Source organism: Scomber scombrus, chromosome 3, assembly GCF_963691925.1.
Source record: "Scomber scombrus chromosome 3, fScoSco1.1, whole genome shotgun sequence".
Lineage (NCBI taxonomy): Eukaryota > Metazoa > Chordata > Actinopteri > Scombriformes > Scombridae > Scomber > Scomber scombrus.
In genome coordinates this window covers 19,518,429-19,539,043 of record NC_084972.1, presented here as the reverse complement: position 1 = coordinate 19,539,043, position 20,615 = coordinate 19,518,429, and the positions used below count along the sequence as shown (strand labels likewise).

General features: G+C 38.5%; 1 protein-coding gene across 1 annotated transcript in view; it reads left to right on the top strand.

Annotated features, from left to right (window-relative positions):
* Window positions 1–12,203, top strand: part of LOC133977569 (testis-expressed protein 264) — a 36,649-nt gene extending 24,446 nt beyond the window's left edge. Inside the window, exons 3-4 of the mRNA XM_062415766.1 lie at window positions 1,977–2,142; window positions 11,019–12,203. Of these exons, the coding sequence (XP_062271750.1) occupies window positions 1,977–2,142; window positions 11,019–11,305 (453 nt within the window). The 3' untranslated portion in view covers window positions 11,306–12,203. The remainder of the gene's footprint in view (window positions 1–1,976; window positions 2,143–11,018) is intronic.
* Window positions 12,204–20,615: the final 8,412 nt, after the last annotated feature.

Here is a 20,615-nt window from a genome sequence, read left to right as displayed (position 1 = left end):
AAATTGCCCACCCACTCACTCCCTTAGTGTATAATACTTTTGTGCTTGCATCTTTTCAATGTACCATTAGACTGTTGAGTCTTATCTTACCTGAAGTACTGTATTTGTGAGCTCATCTTCTACCCAAGGCTTGTTTTGTTGCTTTCAACACCAACAGCAAATCAAATTTCTTGGGCTTCCATTTTTTCCAATTAAAGCAAAGATAAACCTGACAAATCAGAATTTACCCATGAAATATTAATGCTGAGCCCCTCCACATAGCTATTGTAGTAACAGTGGGTCTGCACTATTCCTCATTTTTACATTTGATCATTTATTGATAGGGTCTGAACTGCAAAATTAAACTTGTGTGTGTACATGCATGCACATCAATATTCAATATGCAGCAGTCTATAACTGACTCCAGTTGATGAGCCAAGCCAATGAGGATACGCAGATGTTTCTGAAGGAAAAATGCACCAATAATTGATGTAGCTGAAATCACTGAAACTGACAACGTTGTTCCTGTAGACAGCAGCGGGAGGAATGTCACTGCTGTCATAATTGGGCTGAGAGACAGATGGTGAGAGAGATTTGAAAAGAAGTCAGCTGTCTCCTGTACAGAAACTATCTTATTTGTGAATGTTTTCAGTCCGCAAGCTATCAGGCAACGTTTGTAACATTCTTTTTGTTCCACTAAACAGTAACCCACCTGTCACCACTTCCCCTTTTCTTGAAACTGGAACGTCAGCAAAGGGTACAGGGACTCAGTACACCCAGGATCTGTCAAGAAAATAAATAATAATCTGAACTATGTCAACGCTTGGAGAGATGTCATAAATTTGCCAAATTGTGAGAAATGATTTATGGTCTCAAACACACAAGCTAATATAGTTCAAGCCTGCAACAAAACCTAGGGTTCAGAGAAGAAGGAAAAGAAGCACTGATTACAATAACATTCCTAATTCTCTTACTTCTCATTTAATGTACCTATGCCACACCAAACTTTAATAAAAGCAATAGTCTCATTTTTTGATTCCCAATCCATATCCTTTTTCATCATAAGAAAATGACTGCTTGTGATTTAGTCGCCTGTATAATATCACATCAAAAAATGATTTACACATAGTTTATTTAATCATCAAATTGCACCATATCTGTTGAACTGTGGCAGCAGTAAAGTGAACAAATGGTCAAATGAAACCCTACACACATTTTGGTAAATTAAAACAACTTTACTTTGAATAATTGACCATGTTGAGATACTGCAATGTGGCTGCAATGTGTTTTCGAGTATTGCTCGACATTTAGCATATGCCAAAAGGGTGAATGTAACAGACATCGGCTGTGCATGAACAGAATAACAAAACCTGATGTATAAAAGGTTAATGAGCATTGAGAAGTGGAGTGGTCTCTGTCATGTGAGACTTCCCACTTTCTAGAGAAGCGAGGCAAGCAACATAAGAAAAACCGCAGTTTGAACAGAGTTGGCATGGCATGTGGAGGTTCACGATCTTAAAGACAGACTGTGGGGATCTAAGATGTGTGAAGGTGTGAAGAGAAAGAAAAAAGGGTTTCATGTCGGCTCTTGGGTGGAGCGATGACATTCCCACATATGAAACAAAATCATTTCCTCTCATGGTCGCCTGTAACACAGACTTTGGGGATCATTGGCATGTCTACTCTTGTCTTGTCTGTTGTGTTTCTTATGTCCATGTACATGTTTGTGTGTATGTAAACACACATGTTAATAAGTGTTGATGGGACTCATTTTAACATTAACTTAGCACCTTCAGATTTGATTATTATTTTACAAGCATACTTTTAATCAACAGTTGGTGACAACATGTAGATTTGAAAATTATTTTAAATTGGGCACCTGCAAGTAATGTACTAAAGTAGTGAGTGGTTTTAAAGGAAACATCAATATAAATGTTACTGATCTTTAAATCATTAACTTTTTGTTTTACTCTCACCAACTTAAACACCTCTACCAGAAAAGGAAGCTGTGTGCATACCCGATCATTGAGATCTACAGAGACGGTCAGATCCTGTTCATGGCCCCTTTGGCTCGACAGGAAGATTTCTATGTGCCTGAAGCCCATCAGAAAGAACAGAAGCCGCCAGAACAAGAGGAATCGTACAGTGACACAGATGTCTCAGGTATGTGTACTTCATGCTGTGCTTCATAAATACATAGATGTGTTTGGTACTTAAAGGTAAACCTAGTGGGAATCAAACCTTCTTTCAAGCTCCAGTACACCAGACCAAACCTGTCATTCAAATATGGTACAGAAGCAGGCCTACAAATGCCACTTTCACTTGTAAAAAATACAGTGTAGAAGGATATCTAGAGTGTTTTATGGATGTCATGGATTTTGTGTCTTATTTAGGACATAATCCTGTTTTTAACAAATTAGTGGTCACATAAGGAAGAGCAATACTGACAAGCATGAAATAACGACCATTATCATTATTTGTGTCAGGCTCCCACATAATCTATTACTGTGTGGTAGGACTATAGAAAACATAAAAACCTCTGTTGTCACCCGTAGGTTACTGTTTTGAAAGTTTGGATTTTGACATTTGGATTTGAGACACAAGCCACTATCTTAGAGCTTTCTGTATACTTGTTTCAAATGATGTTTTAATCAGTATCAGTCTTTTTCATGTTTGTCACATAGGGCTCACCTGAATGAGCTGTAAACCAAAAGCTGACCCTCATACATTTGTATTTTATACAGCAAACTTTGCAGAAACATTTTTGCATCCATTTGGAAGGGTGTTTCTGGACACCTGATGAATAAAAGTTCAATATTCACTCTCCTTTCAGCTCTGTTTTTGGTCTCCACCAACTAGAGCTGCAATGGTTAGTCGAGTAATTCATCATTTTGAAACTGATTTTTTTGGGTTGTGGCAAAGGTGGGAAGTAACAAAGTATGTGTACTTCATTACTGTACTTAAGTAGATTTTCCAGGTATCTGTAATTTACTTTATAATAATATATAATTAGGGACCGAGCCGAAAGGCAAGAGGGCGAGGACTCCAGAGGAGTGCCTGGAGGCAAGGACCCTATTGAATTTGTACCGTTTTTTATTCTTCTACCGCCTCTTTGCGCCTTAATTTGACCCCCTAAACCTGCTCCAAAATGGGAAAACAAACAACGTCGAACTCTCTAGCGCCACCTAGAAACACTAAAACGGCCACTACGCCTGATAGGAATGTCGTAGAAAAATCAAACCAAAACTCAATTGTTTGTCTTATCAAGACCTACAAATCTCGCACTGACACACTGGCACAATTTGCTGTTACATGTGCGATTTTTGACGATTCTTGGCCTGCTACAAACGCTATCTTGTCCGAGGGCGTTCATCGTTGCGGCTTCAAACTTAAATAGCTGACTGAGCACACCCTGCTGCACAAACGATCTGAACAACTTTTCCATTACTCGTCTGGTTTGGATTTTAGAAGCCCTCAAAGGTCAAGTGCCCAAAAACCCTCGCCAAAACGCTCCCATAGACAATGAATTGGAGGAATGTCTCATGCCACTTTGACCCTAAATTTGACCACCTAAACATGCTCCAGGACAGACCAAATTCAACACGCACATCAGGTCTGGCCATAAATTTGATAAAATGGAAAAATTAACCCCAAAAGTGCCAAAATGGACTCTCTAGCGCCACCTAGAAACAGTAAAACGGCTCTAGCACCACCTAGAAACAATTAAAAACGGCCACTATGCCTGATAGGAATGTCGTAGAAAGATCAAACCAAAACTCAATTGTTTGTCTTATCAAGACCTACAAATCACGCGCTGACACCCCTGACCTAAATCCAACAGGAAGTGCACAGTTTGCCGTTACATGTGGGATCTTCGACGATTTTTCAGCCACCTAGAAACAGTAAAATGGCCACTACGCCTGATAGGAATGTCGTAGAAAGATCAAACCAAAACTCAATTGTTTGTCTTATCAAGACCTACAAATCACGCACTGACACCACTGACCTAAATCCAACAGGAAGTGCACAGTTTGCCTTTTAAATGTATGATTTTGGACGATTTTTCAGGCTTTTTCAAAATATATATATTATTCCTGCATACTTTCAGCTATAGACTTCATTCAAACGTCGAAATGTAGCCACAAGTCTCATCTATAGATGTGTGTAATTTGTTCCGGCTATGTTTTACACTTTTTGATCTGCGGATACACATGTGCACCCTGTTCCTCTCCCATTCAATCCCACATCTCCAGTCTGCCAATGCTCTGCAGTCTACCATGGCAACGACTGTGTGTTGGCTGAGCCAGGTTCATTTGTGGTCTTAGTGTGCCACCCAGTGGAGAAAATTTTTCATGATACCTGATAAGGAAGTTTTCTGATTCTTGTTCAAGTTTATTGACTGTATTATTATGATTTTAGATATCTGTGCAGTCTGTCAACTATTTCACTGACATTGCTGTCAAAGTCTAGATCAAACACGAATTACATGAGCATGAACTACAAACATATCTACAGGTTTCACTGGAAATAAGTTCGTCTCCTGTTTGACTCATCAAAGTGGCAGTTCATTTCAGTTGCTCAGTCTAAATGTCTACACAGACAGAGAGAGAGAGTGTGTGTAACGTGTGTCTACTTATTGCAGTGTCCAATAAATGCCCGGGTCTGAATGCGTCTAAATGCACCCGACGGAAACCTTTCCGCTTCGCCGCGGCCCGACGTGCGCAAGGGGGCGAGGTCCCGCCCAACGCTGCTCTCAGCTTTAATTTATATCTGTGCTTCGTTCTCCTTGCATTGTCAAAACAGGCTCGTTACTTTCAACCTCGGTGGCATTATAAAAAGAAGACATGACGTGTAAATAAGTGATAGAAAACCAATCTTTTTTTTCTTTTCTTTTGGTGTGTGCGCATCTCTGTGCCGTGTCTTAGTCAGGTCAAGTCATTCAGCTACTTTCTTGTGGCAATTAGAAAACCTTATGTTAAGTCACCTGTGTACTGACCATGGTGGTTACCACTAGGGCTGGACACAGGGGAACTGTATCTTGTTTCTAAAGCTGTTTTGTTTATGAGAAGCCTCTCAGTAGCAAACTGCGATTGACACCTTCTTGGGTGTTAATGAAAAGACCAGACACAACAGCCTCTGGTGGAAGTGTGCTGCCACTCACACTAAGGGGCTGTCCACAGCTAAACAGGCACCATATGGAAAAATTGCTTTCAATGTAAAAGATGCACCACACTTTAACACAATTCCACTGCCTCATGAGATGTGAAAGCTTGTGAAGGAGTATTTTCAGGAGTCAGTATTAGATGAAGTGAGATGAAGCGAGTCTAATCATGCGTTGACATGGAGTGTGAAAATAAGCCTATTTGATGATAACCGCATAGCTCCTAATTGACACAGCTTTAAAGCAGAGGCCATATTGTTCAATTCAATGCAAGCTGAGTGTATATTGAATCTAAATATAACTTAAAGGACACAAATAAAAAATAACCACAGAAGACAAAAGATATGGGTCAGCATCTGTTACAGCATATATTTGATTTTGACATGAAGACAACAGATAGAATTGGTTGTTCACAAACTCAGAATACAATCTGTGCTGAAGCAGTTTATTTACAGCAATTTATTTATTTATTTTGGAGAAAATAAATTGGCTGTTTTTCCATTTTGGGCATTTTATAAAATCGTTTGTGTTACATACATTTTTTAAGACAAACTACCAAATATTCTGTGCTTCCAGCTTCTCAAAAATGAAGATTTGCTGCTTTCCCCTGTTTTATATCATTGTAAATTGAATGTCTTTTGGGTTTTGGACTATTGGTCTGACAAAACAAGTAATCTGAAGATGTCATATTGGGCTGTGGGAACATGATGGGCTTATTTCACTATTTTCTATACTAAATCTAATAATTAATTATCAAAATCATTAGCTGCAACCCTAGATATAAAAAAACAACATGACATAAGAATTTTGTATATCTATTTATTGAACTGCTAATGATGCTTGAAGACAATTAAAGTGCATTTTGTAATACAGTTGATGCCCACTTCAGTCAAATGACTGCAGGTTTTGTCAGAAAGTACAGAAAACAGTCTGAGATGCACTTAAGAAATGAGTGCATGAGTCTCTACCTATTGGGTGCAGTGGTGGATGCACTGAGGTGCACAGTGTACAGTGATTGATTTATTAAGGGGGCAATTGTCTCCACATTCAGCTCTGATTTTGGAATAGAGGCGGACACGTTTTTATTTGTAATTAGTTTAATTGTAAACAATTCAATCAAATAATTTACTCAGGTATGGTCACAGTTGGCCAATGTGACATCCTGACTATTATTACTTTATTTTAAGTATATCCTGTTAACCAGCCCCTCTCCAATTCACTGATGCTCTCCAAAAATAACCATATTTTCTAAGTAAAACAAAATCATTTTACATCACCTCTTGCATGAAAAATCGATTAAAACTGGGTCCAACTCATCATCAATGATCCCCTTTAAATTGGGAGGAAATTAATGATTGTACACGGAAGTACATGAAAAAAAACACTCATTGAAAGAAATAGGTGTTATAACATAATTATTTGTCACTCCTGATATTGATGTATATGTCTGATTTTCTCCAACCCTCACACCAAGCAACACATCTCTCCTCCACTTCCACCCATAAGCTCAAACTTTCCAATTGCATCACAGAAATCCACACCTCAAAATTCCTGTTGTGGATCTCCACGCTTTGCCACAATGTGCAGTGAAACTCTCAGAGGCGTTGACAAATCCAGTGCTTTTTATGTGTCATGGGCGCAGTGGAGAGTGGAAGTGACATTTGGGTCCATGACTGTGAATGATAATGTGACAGGTAGCAGTGCTCCTGTCACACTGGGATCAACTCAGCCAGGTCAGTGGAGCATTTGGGAGACTGGAGGCTTCTTTGGTCCACTGACCCATCCACCCACTCATCCTCTATCCACCATTCCACCATACCGATCCCGTCTCAGTGACCGGCTCAACCCCTAGCATTCCCACACAAGGCTCCTTAGACAGCAGTGTAGAAAATCACCCTGTCAACCTCTAACATGGTTCACTCCGCGACACAAGTGGCTTTGTTCTGAGTGGTATATTGCAGCATTATCCAACAGTGATCCATATACAAGTTTACTTCTAGCTTTGGTTAGACAGGTCTCGAGCCTTGTGGAAGAATGCCTGCATAAAGGAGGAAGTATGCTCGAAACGAACTAGACTGTATAGCTGGAATTTTTGTCGATGCAAGGGGCTAATAGGAAACTTGTCACATAGCATAGGTTTTGATTTACAGTTCAGAGTCAGATTTCACCCATTGATAGCACCACTGCAACAATTAATTGAAGTATTTTATGTGATGTGGCTGTGTCATGCTTTAATTAGGTTCCTCACAGTAAGTCTGTTTATATTCTTTCATTCACTTCATGATAATGGCGACAGCAGGAAGGCTCACCCTGTCTCATTACTGGATATGAGACTACTGTCGTGCAGTTGCTGTATTTACACTGTTTGATTCACTGTGATAGAGACAGTGAGTAGAAGGTTTTCTGTGTAAATAGCTTCGATAGTGCTGAAAAGGAGAGGATAACTTTTTTTCAACTTGCTTCATGTCGTCTTTAATAATCCTTACCAGCATTAAAAACTCGTAGGATAAAACTCAAGCAGCGCATGCTGCTTATCATAGTTCTTCTTGTCTCCACATGGTATCACCATAGCTGCTGTAGCCCTGACAGTTACATTTATGAGGCACTACGGGGATCCTTTCGGAAACCATGCGTGTAGGTACAGGATAACTCTTTAACACAGAAGTAAATGAAGCAAGAAGGGACATAATTGTGTGGGGAAAAAGATTAAAAAAAAGATTTTGAGAGAAGTCCAGACTATTCCTACATTCTAATTTCCACAGATAACCGCTGTGTAACTTGTTTGTGGCCGTTGGATATTCTGTATTGTTGCCTGCTGCATCCAACAATTACCCCCCAAATTCAAACGTTGGCAAGGTGTGGTGGCAGGAAGTTTCAGACATTTTTTGACTATCTGACAAACAATTTGAATAAAGATTTCTGACCCCTCAAGGAATATTTAAGTCAAGATGCGAGTCATCGAGGTCACTGAATGCAGACCATTAAAATAACACATCACTTGAACATTTTCCATAAAAGCTTTGTTGTTGTTTTTTTTCCTGAATAAGTCCTGAATAACCCTCAAAATTAAACAACTTTATAACTTTCAACTTTGATGTTTTTGCTCTGACTGTCATTCCTTTCACAACAGATTAGTCTGCACTAATTATGACCTGACAGGATTTGAGGTGAAATGCAATCATTATCTTTCTGTAAACCTAGTTTGAATAAGCACATTAAATCTCGACACGCTCAAATTGTGCAGCATATTTCTCCGTCTCATTCCAATAACGGATCAACTGTCACACAGATGCATGTAGAGAGTGATGCCTGAAGGCACCACTAAACCCTTCCAATCAAATGCAGAAACAATTTTCACTCAAAAAATATGAAGATATCATGCCTAATGTGTATTTTCCAATCCAAATGGGATTTTCCTCCTCATTTACTGATTCAATTTTGTGACTTGCTTTAGGCATTCAACCAGCAGTGGAAAACCAACAAGAGACTAAACCCTCTGTTCTCTGTCAGAGAACAGTGTGCATATTTTTTATGTTTTATTTAATTTTTCTCTCGCCTGCATCAATCACATGCACATGAGATGCGTGTAAATTAATCAGTGAGAGCTCTTGGCAAGATATAAATTTGGTCATTTGTTATTTGAATTTTGAATGCATTTTTATAATGATGAATAGAAGCTTCATTCTATACTGTACACTGTGTTTAAAGCTGCTAACGCTGTAATGCACATTTTCTCATGTAGCCAACGTGTGTTCAACGAGGTAAAAAATAGTTTTACTCCATTGTATGCAATGTCATTGTCAGAAATGCATAATTTATGATGCAATCAGCTATGCAGCTTATATGCAATTAGTTTGAATTCTTAGTCTATGCATTGTTCAAACTTGAGTGTGGCTCCACTCTCGTATTCTCTGTCAATATGAAGTGAGATCCTCAGCAATATCTGTCTCCTCCTCTTTGCTAATATCATATTTTGAAAATATGTGAGACAACAACATGAACCTTTAGGTCTTTTATGTTTTTACTAAGTGCAACTCCAATGACAAAACATGACAAAACATGATGTAGCAACATGTTTATCTGAATGTGTGTAAATAAATGTGTTGATTTACAGTTAGAGCTGTAACGATTAGTCGATTAGTTCACGGACAGAAAAGGAATCTACATGTAATTTGATAATCAGATAATCATTACCATTTTTTTAAGCAAATATGCCAAAAGATTTTAAATGGGAATTTTTAACAGGCACTCTCACAATTTTCTCACATTTTATAGACAAAGTGATGAATTGATTAATTAAGAAATATAATCATCAGATTAATTGATAATGAAAGTAGCAGTTAGTGGTTAGTAGCAGCCCTGGATGACAGATAACTTGTGACTTAAGTCTCAGTTTGAATCTTGATACTTTTTGCATATTCTGCCTCACTTTAAATGCACTGCAGTGAGTAGATGTACAGTTTTTCAACTTGTCACTCTGTTAACTTGTTGAACCACAGTGACCTCTGAGAATTCACTCCTTTTCCATATTTATCACTTGTGACATCACCATTAGCCTCCCTCTGGCTTCTTTCCACGGTTTCATATAAAAGTTTAGTCCTTGCTGTGTGTATCATCATCATCATCATCATCATCATCATCATCATCATCATCATCATCATCATCATCATCATCATCATCATCATCATCAGGTCTGCTGATAATTTTAGTCTTAGTCTCTGGAGATATTGATTTAAGAAGAGTGTTGTATGGAAACAATCACTGCCAAACAAAGGCAAAAGGTCAACTGACTGGCATGCACAGGTATGAAATTGATCCTATTAACATGCAGAAACACATGGAGTCAAGTGGTTTGAGTGCTTATATGAACCTGCACCAATAAATAGAAGAACACCTTATCTATCTAGAAGAACATGTGACAGGAGTTTCTAATTAACATTTCAGGACCTATTTTGAGCTCTGACTTTAAATCACAGCACAATGTGTTGCTGCTGGTATCCTATTGTTCATTAACAACCAGTAAAACGTGTGACATGCCGAATATATTACATCTACGGTGTCTTGTCAAAAATGCGAATAAATAAATAAAAGTATCAACATTTTTGGATCTTAATGAAATACAGGGCAAGACACGCAAGGATTAATAAAAATGGCTTCCTTTATTTTGTGGTATGTGTCTATGTCTGGATTGTGGTGTTAGCAGGCCTCCTGGGGGATATTTTATCAGATGTTTGCACCAGTAAAAAAAATTCTACAGCATGGTAGCTCTTGGACAAGACCTGAAAGTAACTAGTAAGTTTTAATGTGTTGGTTGTTTTGTTTCTGTTACTGATTTTGTTTTTATAATTGCTCAAAGCAATAATTCAACATTTTGGGAAATATGATCAGTTGCTTTCTTGCTGGGAGTTAGCTGAGCAGACTGATGACGAAGATGAAGCCGGTTAGCTTAGTATAGCGTAAAGCCTGGAAACAGCTGCTAGCTCTGTCGAAAAGGTAACGATCTACCAGCACCTCTGAACCTCACTAATAAGCATCTTATAGCTTATTTGTTTGATTTGTACAATTTCCCAAAATGACAAACTATTCCTTTAAGAAATCATTTAATGCCTTTTTCATCATAGTAATTTAATATGTTCTAACCTGATATTTTATGTATTTCTACTTATAATAATTTTCTACATGATTCAAGGGTTTGAGGTAAATTAAAGGAACATTTATTGCAGAGACACTGGCTTATCTCAAATACAAACATGCAGATTTTAGTTGAATCTCAGCCCTGGATTTTTGGACAGCCTGGCTTTTCTCATGTGGTGTTTGTTTATAAAAGTCCTCTCACCATCTGTCCATCCCCTCCCTTTGTTTTTTATCACTGCTCTAGGTGCAGAGTCAAACAGTGAATACAGCTCAGGGAGTGGGGTTTTCCTGTCAGACAGCAGAGAGACATCCCTGGCAGCGTCCTCTGTCCACTCCACTCCTATCCATGATCAAGGGGACAGAGAGTTCAGAGAGAGAAGCTTCGGGGGAACCTCTTTAATAGAGCTGGACTGGGAACAGACTGGTGAACGACAGGACGAGAGGCAAGAGCAACTTCATGGAGACTCGAACCAGAAGAGTGCGGAGGTTCCGCCTCAGGAGTTGTTGGGTGTTGTTGGAGGCGAGGAGTGAAAGTCCAGTCAGTCTCCTTCCATCAACAAATCCCATAAAAAGATCAAAACCAACTGTGTCAATCCGTCTTTCAACACTCTCTGCCCTCCCTATTTTGTCTGGGGGCTCTCAACCACATGCCCACTCTTCCTACTGAACAAATACATCTTTTTTTAAAAATGGTCATGAATGTAAAGTTTAAGTTGTTTTTTTTTTTTTAAGATAAGTAATGTCCTAAAAGAGCTGGGCTCTGTGGTTTTTAGCAAACGTAACTCAAACAGGAGTAAATATGGCATTTGTTGGGGAATTATTTTTCAGATGAATACACATTTGGTGCTCTAGTGGGTATTTTCAGCAACACAGAGTTAGCTCAAAATAAACCACAGTGCTCATGTTTTTGGTAATAAAGGAACATTTCACTCAGTACAACAGAATGATGATTATAGGTTTTTTTTAAGGAAACAATAGAGGATTATGGCTCTATATCAGGATCAATTGATTTATTCTTTTCATGGGATTTGTTGACAATAAGAATATCACCATAACATCTGAACCTACCCTTTAATGTTTTAAATGCACATTTTAAACAGAAAGTGTTAAAACCAGATAGATTTTTGACTGAAAAATTCACTTAAGATTTGCAGAGCTTATTCAGGTAGCCTGAGTTCCTTGAAACATTTTTACAGGTATTGCTTTCAAAATGATACGAGATGACTGAACGGAACATTGTTTAGCCAAAGCTTTCACTTGAATGTCTTTCACTATTAGTACTTTTATTAATCCATTTCAAATTGATTGTACTGTTTATTATTATTATTGTAACACAAATAGGGAATTCTGTTTATTTCAAAGATACTTGTTTACAAGAGCCTTTAATTTCATTCATTAATAAAACACAACTTGAAAGTGACTAAAAGCACATACTGCAGACCTCACAAAACTATTGGTACTGTTTTAAAAATGTCTCATGTTTAAATATTTGTGAACCTTGTTATGATTGTTATAATGCATATGTTCACAAAGCACTGTGTTCTTATAGGTCTGTTAGTGATGCACAAGTCTGAATATAAAAACTACTTTATTTCCAAAAAGACAGGTGTGAATGAATGCATGTTAATGACCTTCTTCCTGGTCCTCCTGACCACCTCTGAGATTGAGGACATGATCATGGTGAGTGATTCAGCCCGATGACATGATTATGGTGAGTGTGTAGCCTGATGCCATGATCAGTCAAGGAGCAAGATGACAAGACAAGTGGGCTGACAGAATATTAATTTCACTATGACTCAAAGCAAGGCCCTGTATTCACTCTACATCTCACCTCAACCATCAAACCACTCAAATTTTCCTCACACCTTCATTTTCTGTTTAGCCATCACATTCTGTTATTTTACTATCTCAACCTCGCTCCCATCTGCTGTCTCTTTGCACGGGCTAATTTCTGTATGCCTTTTTCTTCCCTTTTCACTCTTTTCTCTCTTTCTATCTGAAATAAATATGACAGCTGCAGCATGAAAGACCACCTGCTGACCCGGAGCCTGTAATGTATTTCTAGTCATGTCCGTATCTTTTATTTTACAACAAACCAGAGATCACACAAGCTGCTCACAGCAAGACGTGCTCACTTTTAGGGTGCAGACACAGATATGCATGTGAGTAAAATAAATATATATAAATATACATTACCAAATCCAGACACTCAATTCATACAGCTTTACAATACACACAGGGACTTGTTCTAAGTAGCAGATTATTTTAGTAGCAAGTTATTCAGATAACTGGATAAACCTACAGTAGTTTTTGGAACAGACTATAACTGTAATAAACAATAACTGATGATTCTTTAACTTTTCATCTCGTGTCATCATCTTTGTCCAATACTTTGGTTCATGTTATCAAAAAAAAAGCAAAAGCTGCACACTCATAACTCTGATGCATTCATTTCAAATGACCAACATTTCAGTAAAGTGCCTTCTACAGGAAACAATACCTGCTAAACATTAGCATGTTAACATACTGTTAGCATTTGGCTTAAAGTATCACTATGCACAAATACAGCCTCACAGCTTGGCAAAGACCCTTCGTGGTCTCCAGAGAACATTATTACACATGATTAATTGAGTTCTAAATGGAATTTGTTAATGATCACACCATAATGTACTGTATACACTTAGTCCTGAGGAACATGGAAACATGAAACAACTAACAAGCCAAGTCTCTTACGGTATCACTCATTGATTTATTTACTCTAAATTGGAGATGCCTCTGAGACTAAATTGGAAGAATGCTGAGCTTTTAACTGACACATTTTCTACAAATAAGATGAAATATTGCGGGTGTTTACCTTTTTAATCTGAATGCTGTTTACCTGAAAGATGGGGTTAAGTTCCCAGAGGATAAAGATAAGCGAGATCGATGAGCCTTAAGAGTGTAAGAGAAGTCCTGAGATGTATAATTATAAAACATCTTGGGGAGCAGTGGGTGTACTCCACTCTGTCTTTCCATGTTGTTTATTAGATAGCACATTGGGAAAGTAGCATTAATTTGACTGTAATATGGCATCATTGGTGTGACACTAATGATCTCTGAGTATCATTGGGTAAAAATTCTAGACTGGCTGAGCCTTCAGAGCCTCTAGGAATACCATTTTAAATTCAAAGACATTTACTGTAAAGCATAATTTCTGATTATTATAACTTTTTAAAAATATTTTTGTAGTTTCAGACCACTGTTCTTATCTGTAATAACTTGACACTCGCCAAAGTAAATTCTGAGATCTGGGGATTTGGCAACTTCACAAAGTCTGACAAAGTGAGCAGTCAGACAATCATACAGATTTTAAACAAAGCCCCAATTTAGAAAAGCTTATAACTCAAACTCTCAGTTTTAAAAATCCATCACATCACGTCCTGGTTGATCGTTGAACTCTCCTACCTTCTCAATAGTTAGCCTGCAGATAGTTTTTCTGTGCAAATGGATTATTACTGATATTTCAGTTGCTTTCACTTTCAGTTTTACATTGACAAAAAGTGGTTTTGATTATATTTTTATACCTCTGTGTACCAAGAAATTATGTAGTTAAAAATGACATTTGCATTAAATAAGTTCAGTTTGATGAAATATATGAAAAATAAGTGGCCAGTGCAGGAATTAAAAGATGTCAGCTATTTAGTAGGAAACTGCTTTTGGAAAGAAGCTGTTTCTGCTGGTGGAGGTTTTTATGGATCTCAGTCTTTTTCCTGAGGGAAGAAGTTGAAGCATTGTGTAGCCATGCAGATAGTTAGATTTTTAGGGTGAATAAGTTTGAGCTGTTCAAATCCTTGGAAAAACTCACCAGCGTAACGTTTTTCCCCCCAAAAAAAACATTGTTCAGTTTACTGAAGATAATCCAAAGATGTCGGTATGGGCAGTTTTCCTGTGTCTTTGTTGGAAAACATTATAGTTTAAATGAAGTGAGAGAAGCAATTATCTAGAGGAACTGTGAAATTATTTCTTTTTAAATGCTTTTACTTTTACAAATGCAGCCACCGAATTTGATTGGCAGTGGAAATCTCGTAACCTGATTTGAGTGAACTGATCCTTTAATAGTTCATTCTGAAGAAGAACTCCTCTGCTGACATATACTGAGCAGGAAATGTAAAGGTCAAGCCGTGAAAAGTTATGACTCACTCAGGTCACAATAGGCTTGTCCACTTCCTCAAGTTATTGTTTTTGCATGTTTATATGTCTCTGAATAGCAAAAAAAAGAGAAATGGAGTTTTTTTAAATGATTGTTTTCTAATCATTTGTTAAAGCTGAATTATTAGAAAACCACAAGGAAAGCAGAAGTCAGTCAGAAGCACACTGACCACTGGCCAGGAACACTTGTCTCTATCCTCTATAATTTCACTCGACATTAATTGGCATGTTCCTATCTAAACTCTGCATTCCACCCACATCCCCTCAACTATTGTAATGGAAACTACAATTCTATTTCAGGAGAAAATTGGTCCCTTTGTGTTAGCTGAGGGAATTATGCAACAAGCAGGACCCGCTCGTCATTTTAATTGCCACTGTACACAGGAAAACTTCTCCTTTTCCCAACCCCTCACTGCAAAGTAGCTATCGGCAGTCCGAAAATGAAACATTTGAAAACAAGGGGTGAGATGTGTGTGTTGTATGTGTGGGTGAGGGGAGGGTGGTTGGTGTTAATGGTTAGAGGTGGAGGTGACCAAAATGGGTAAGCAATGAGGTTGGATTCACAAAGAATGAACTACATGTTGCTTCATGACTATTACCAGATTTAATTGTAATTGTGCAGCAACCAAAAAGCAAATGGGGGCAGCAGACATCTTGTGAACTCACACAAAGTCTCACTAATTATGCAGCAGGAATGTTGTTGGTGTAATATTGTTTGGGAAGAGGAGAAAAAAAAGTGCAGTTTGCAGCAGGAAATAATGTCTGCAGAATGCTTTGCTACAGAACAGCATGTAGTAGGCTATAGTAGGTTAACCCTCAATTATCACTGAGACTTTGAAGTTTTTTTTTTACTGCTAGCTACACTGCCTTTAAATAGTTAATGCGCTGACTCCATAGTTAGGGCTTTCTTTTGACCAGAGGATGTCAAAAAAATCTTTATATGTTGTGTTGATGCAGTTATTTTTGAAACAAAACAACACATGAGGTGGATTTATGTATTTTCTGCATTTGATTCAGCCTTGAGCTCAAGTGGGCCCTCAGTCTGAACTGCAGATTCAATGAATTGAATTCTTCTGCTTTTGAGAGAATGTGTGTGTGTGTATGTGTGTGTGTGTGTGTGTGTGTGTGTGTGTGTGTGTGTGTGTGTGTGTGTGTGTGTGTTGTCGTAGCCTTTTCAGTGAAAAACAAACTGTGCAACGTGCCACTTGAGTTTTGAAGTGCCACGCCACTCATCTCGAGTGTGATTCAGTTTTAATGAGATAGAGGTGAATGAGGAGCTGGCCATAGAAGAAAAAAAAGTTGATGCTCATTTCTCTTTTCTCATCTTACTAAATTTAGCCAGAGAGAGGCAGCGCCTTGTGTTATATATTTGGACAGACCCCCCCCCCAACAATGTTTATCATTAAAAGTTAGATTGACACCTAACAGGCAGCTCCACTGGGAATGCAAGAGACGCTGTGTGAGAAGTTGAGAACCGGAATGTGGGATTTTTAATTGTATGTACATATTGCCATTGTTTTTATTCTGATGAATTCTGCACGTATTATTGTTCTCTGAGTTACGTTCCTTTATTTTTGAGTCACTCCCCATTTTAGGTCTGCGACTCACTTCGCTGCCTCGCAAATAACGCCATATGAAGCACAGTCAGGTTGCTGAAAAGGCGAGACCACAGCGTCGACTCGTTGCACTGACTATAGCTGCGGGGCTGCAGAGTGACTGCATGTGTGTGTGTGTGTGTGTGTGTGTGTGTGTGTGTGTGTGTGTGTGTGTATGTGTGCATGTGTGTGATCAGCAGCAGGAGGATTTCGCACCAGATCTTGTTTTGAAGTTGATTTGATGAACTTTCCGGAGAGAGGCGCGTAAATGAAATATGAAAACAATTATAATTTAATTTAGATTATTTTCTCAGTCTCATTCGTGCAGCATTTCTGCCGATTTTGTCGACATATGAGCACTTGGGCGGTCGGTTGTTATATTGCTCCGGACTGTAGACTCACACACAAGGTGGCTGGCAGGCACAAGTTGGAGAGCACCGAGGAGTTTGTCTGACTTGCCAATGTGAGCGACACTTCAGAACCAAGGACAGATCCAAGCCGCTGCCTGACAAACATGCACAAAGTGAACAACATCTGGACTCCGCTCGTCACATGAAGCTCCTCACGTTGCCCGTCTGTTGTCGCACGGCTGTTGGAAAAGATACCTGCAGATATATCCGGTAAGACAGAGCCTCAGCTACCACAAGGTAAGAGATGATGGCTTAATAAGTTTCCTTGCAACCAAATAATGACCGTTTTCCCAAAGAAATCTGTCACCACTTTGTGCATTTTCGTGTCAGACGTCCCTTTGCATTTTCTAAGTGTTTCAACCTCAACTTAACTGCCACTGAATGCATTATAATGACAAGCTGATAAAAGCACCTCATGCAACCTTTTATAAGCGTTTCTCTTTATTCGATGTACATTTCAAGTAAATTTGTCTACAAGCATGTGCAGCTGCTGAACTTGAACAGTTAAATGCAGCTTTGTCGTTAAACCATCCAACACATGAGTGAAACTGCACACTGGCACAATTAGGGATACATGTATAAAGTTGTTTCTCTGACCCAAGAGAATATCCAGTACTATCACAAGTCCCTCAACTTAAAATTGCATAATCTAGTAATGCATCTGCTCCTTTAAAACCGAGCGTTTGTTTTCAGGCAGCGCCCCAACAGCGACCTGCTGTTAAAGTAACTGATCTGTTTTCGTGGAAGTATTTGCTCAGGGAAGAATATAAAAAACACACAAAAGAAGAAGAAAAAGATTTGGTATTGAAGAAAATCATCGTCGCATTCATCATAATGTTGTCAGCAGATCAGACAGATTGTGGTTTAACAAGCAGGATTTCTCTCAAACGTGAGAGGGTGACAGTGATAAATTATAGAGGCTACTGGAACACCACCATCATCACCATCATGTTTTTGAGAGGTGTCACCTTCCCTTTTTGTCTCTTACAGTCTCACTGGTGTTTTTGTCTCTTAGTATGCAACATGTGAATTGAGGCTGAGATGTTATTTAGACACATTAAGTTTTCTTTTGAGCATAGCATAATAAAATGGTGTGAAGTGTTTGAGAGCTACACAGTCCTGTTTTGATGAAATGATGTCCTGATCGATGAAAAAAATCACAATTAGCTGGCTGCCGGCCACTATAGAGGCATTCTAATTCCTTCAGCTGACAAGTCCAGGTGGAGGGATAAACTGTGTCCTCATTGGAGATGATTTAAGGACGGAGATCATTAGTGGTGTTATGATGGATGTTGTGTTTTCTTCTTTTTTTGTGTTTCATTAGTTGTAAATTATAGTCTATTGCCTTGAACAACTAGTTAACTTTAGATGAGGATCATCAAAGGTCATAATGTATTAAGACAAGTTTATGGTTGAACTTTATAAATATAATCTGTCTTGTGTGTACTGATTGAATAGAATAATGATGAGCATTTGTTGTTCTTCTGTGTAATGTTACATTAAAAAAAAAAGGTATCACTTGGGGATAGGGGATGACACTTTGTCCATCATCCATCTTGTGGATTTTTTCATAATGAGAAATAAATCTCCACCATAAATTACCATTTTATCAGTATCGGTCACGTAAACATTTCAAACTAATATTTTAAATGCATGTCATGGGACAAGTGCTGTGTTTTGGCTGTTATTACTCAACCATCTTAATGATTCATGTGTAGTGGATTAGACACTAAATTAAATGTCATGTCATGTACTTTCAAGTATTCAACAAAAGAGCAAACATGCTATGAGTCAGACAAACCTGATGGAAAAGTCTCAAGGCTTCAGGTGATGTTATCGCAATGATCACCAATTTATGTAACAGTTTTATAGAATATAACATTTCAAGCAGGCTAGATTTATTTTGTATTATACCTGGTCAAGGTGGACCTTGACAACAATTACAAACAGGTGGTTCCTCTCAATGTCTTTATCCTGCACTCAATTTTAAAACCATCTCTTCAGCTCATTTTTCCAGAGATGAATATCATAGTATTTCTTCACAGATACATGTCAATATGATTGTGCATGCGGACCACCATTATTACTAACAGCAACTCAGCAAAAAATCATACATTACACATTAGCTATGTTTGGATAAGACAATAAGGAATGGTGTTCTCAGAGCATCTTTATGTTAATGTTGGATAAATCCTCTCTGCACAGCGCTGGGTGGGAGCAGAAATGCATTAGCTGGTTCAAGGCTGAGGAAAGCACACTGCCTTTTCTTTTTGAACTTGCCTTTCAGAGGGAATATTGTGCGCACACAGCTGGGGAGCGAGTGACTCTCTTGCTGCTGAGTGTGACGATCGTTTCTACATCAAGATAGTTTTAATGATGTGATCGAGGCCCGATAGAAGCCACTTTAGAACTAAGCAGTGGCTGAGATTTAATGATAACACTGCTCCTGTTTAATAAGTGTTGCAAATAATTGGTAGGAAATATAATTTTGATGTATTTCATGTCCACTTCAGAATCTACAGATTTATTTGCACTTCTTAAAGATTGGAGGGGCTGTCCTGGACCTCCAACCTCACTTTGGCCTAGTTTGCATCGGCCTGCCTAATTGGCTGTTCCTTATTGCACCATTAATTCACACTGTGACCTAGTCTTTGCAACCAGAAAGCCCCATCTGCTCCAACAGGCAGCACAGAAGAGCAATTAGACTCTTAATGTTGAACTCTTCAAGTTACTTTCTCACCTTGATTCTAATAATAAGGCAAATGTGGTGAAACAACACCAACACCTGCACCTACTGTCCAGGACACATGGTGGAACCGAGACAGATTTTACATTTGGAGTTCACAATCTATATGCAGTCCTCCTCACTGGATAGAGAGTAGTAGATACATCAATGCACCACACAACCTGATGTAATATTTATCTAGAAGGATTGAAATTCAATTTATTACACCTTTTTCTACCTTGTTTTCTCTATTGTTTATTGCTCACAGAATATTCTCTAGAGCTCCCTCACACCAATTGAACTTAATCCCGGTGTTGCTGCAGAAGCTGATGTTTGCGGTCAGGGATTTCTGCTTCTGTGAGCACTGGAAACAGGACACACTCAGGTTGAATAAAATGACAGTTGAGAGAAATGCCAACAATAGAGCTCATAATACATGTGTGTCTGAAAGTGATACGTTGTAATGTAATGTTACAGTTTCAGTAACAACATCCTGTAACGGAATAGGGAAAGTCAGTCGTAAGCTTTCCTTTGCTCATTAATGGAGAGGGTAGCAGTCCAAAATGCAGCCATGCTCTATGGGTTAACCAGCACGACTCTTCTGAAATCTGAACTTGTGTAAAAAGAAGAATCTAAAATTGCCTCACAGACAATTCCTGTTGATATGATACGTCTTTGATGCATCCCTGTGACATTACAGAGCTGCTGCTGCTGATACATGTTAAAGATAATAAAGTTCATTTTCATCATGTGAGACTGCTTAATGAGTGTGTTTACTGAACTTGTTTGTGCATTTTATCAATGTGATGAATGGCTGCGTTTGAAAGAAAACAGGATTGGCTCGCTCTCTCTGAGAGTGCAGTGATTGAACCTGCCCACCTCCCTAATCAGACATCATTACAACTCCTAGTGAGATCTAAACC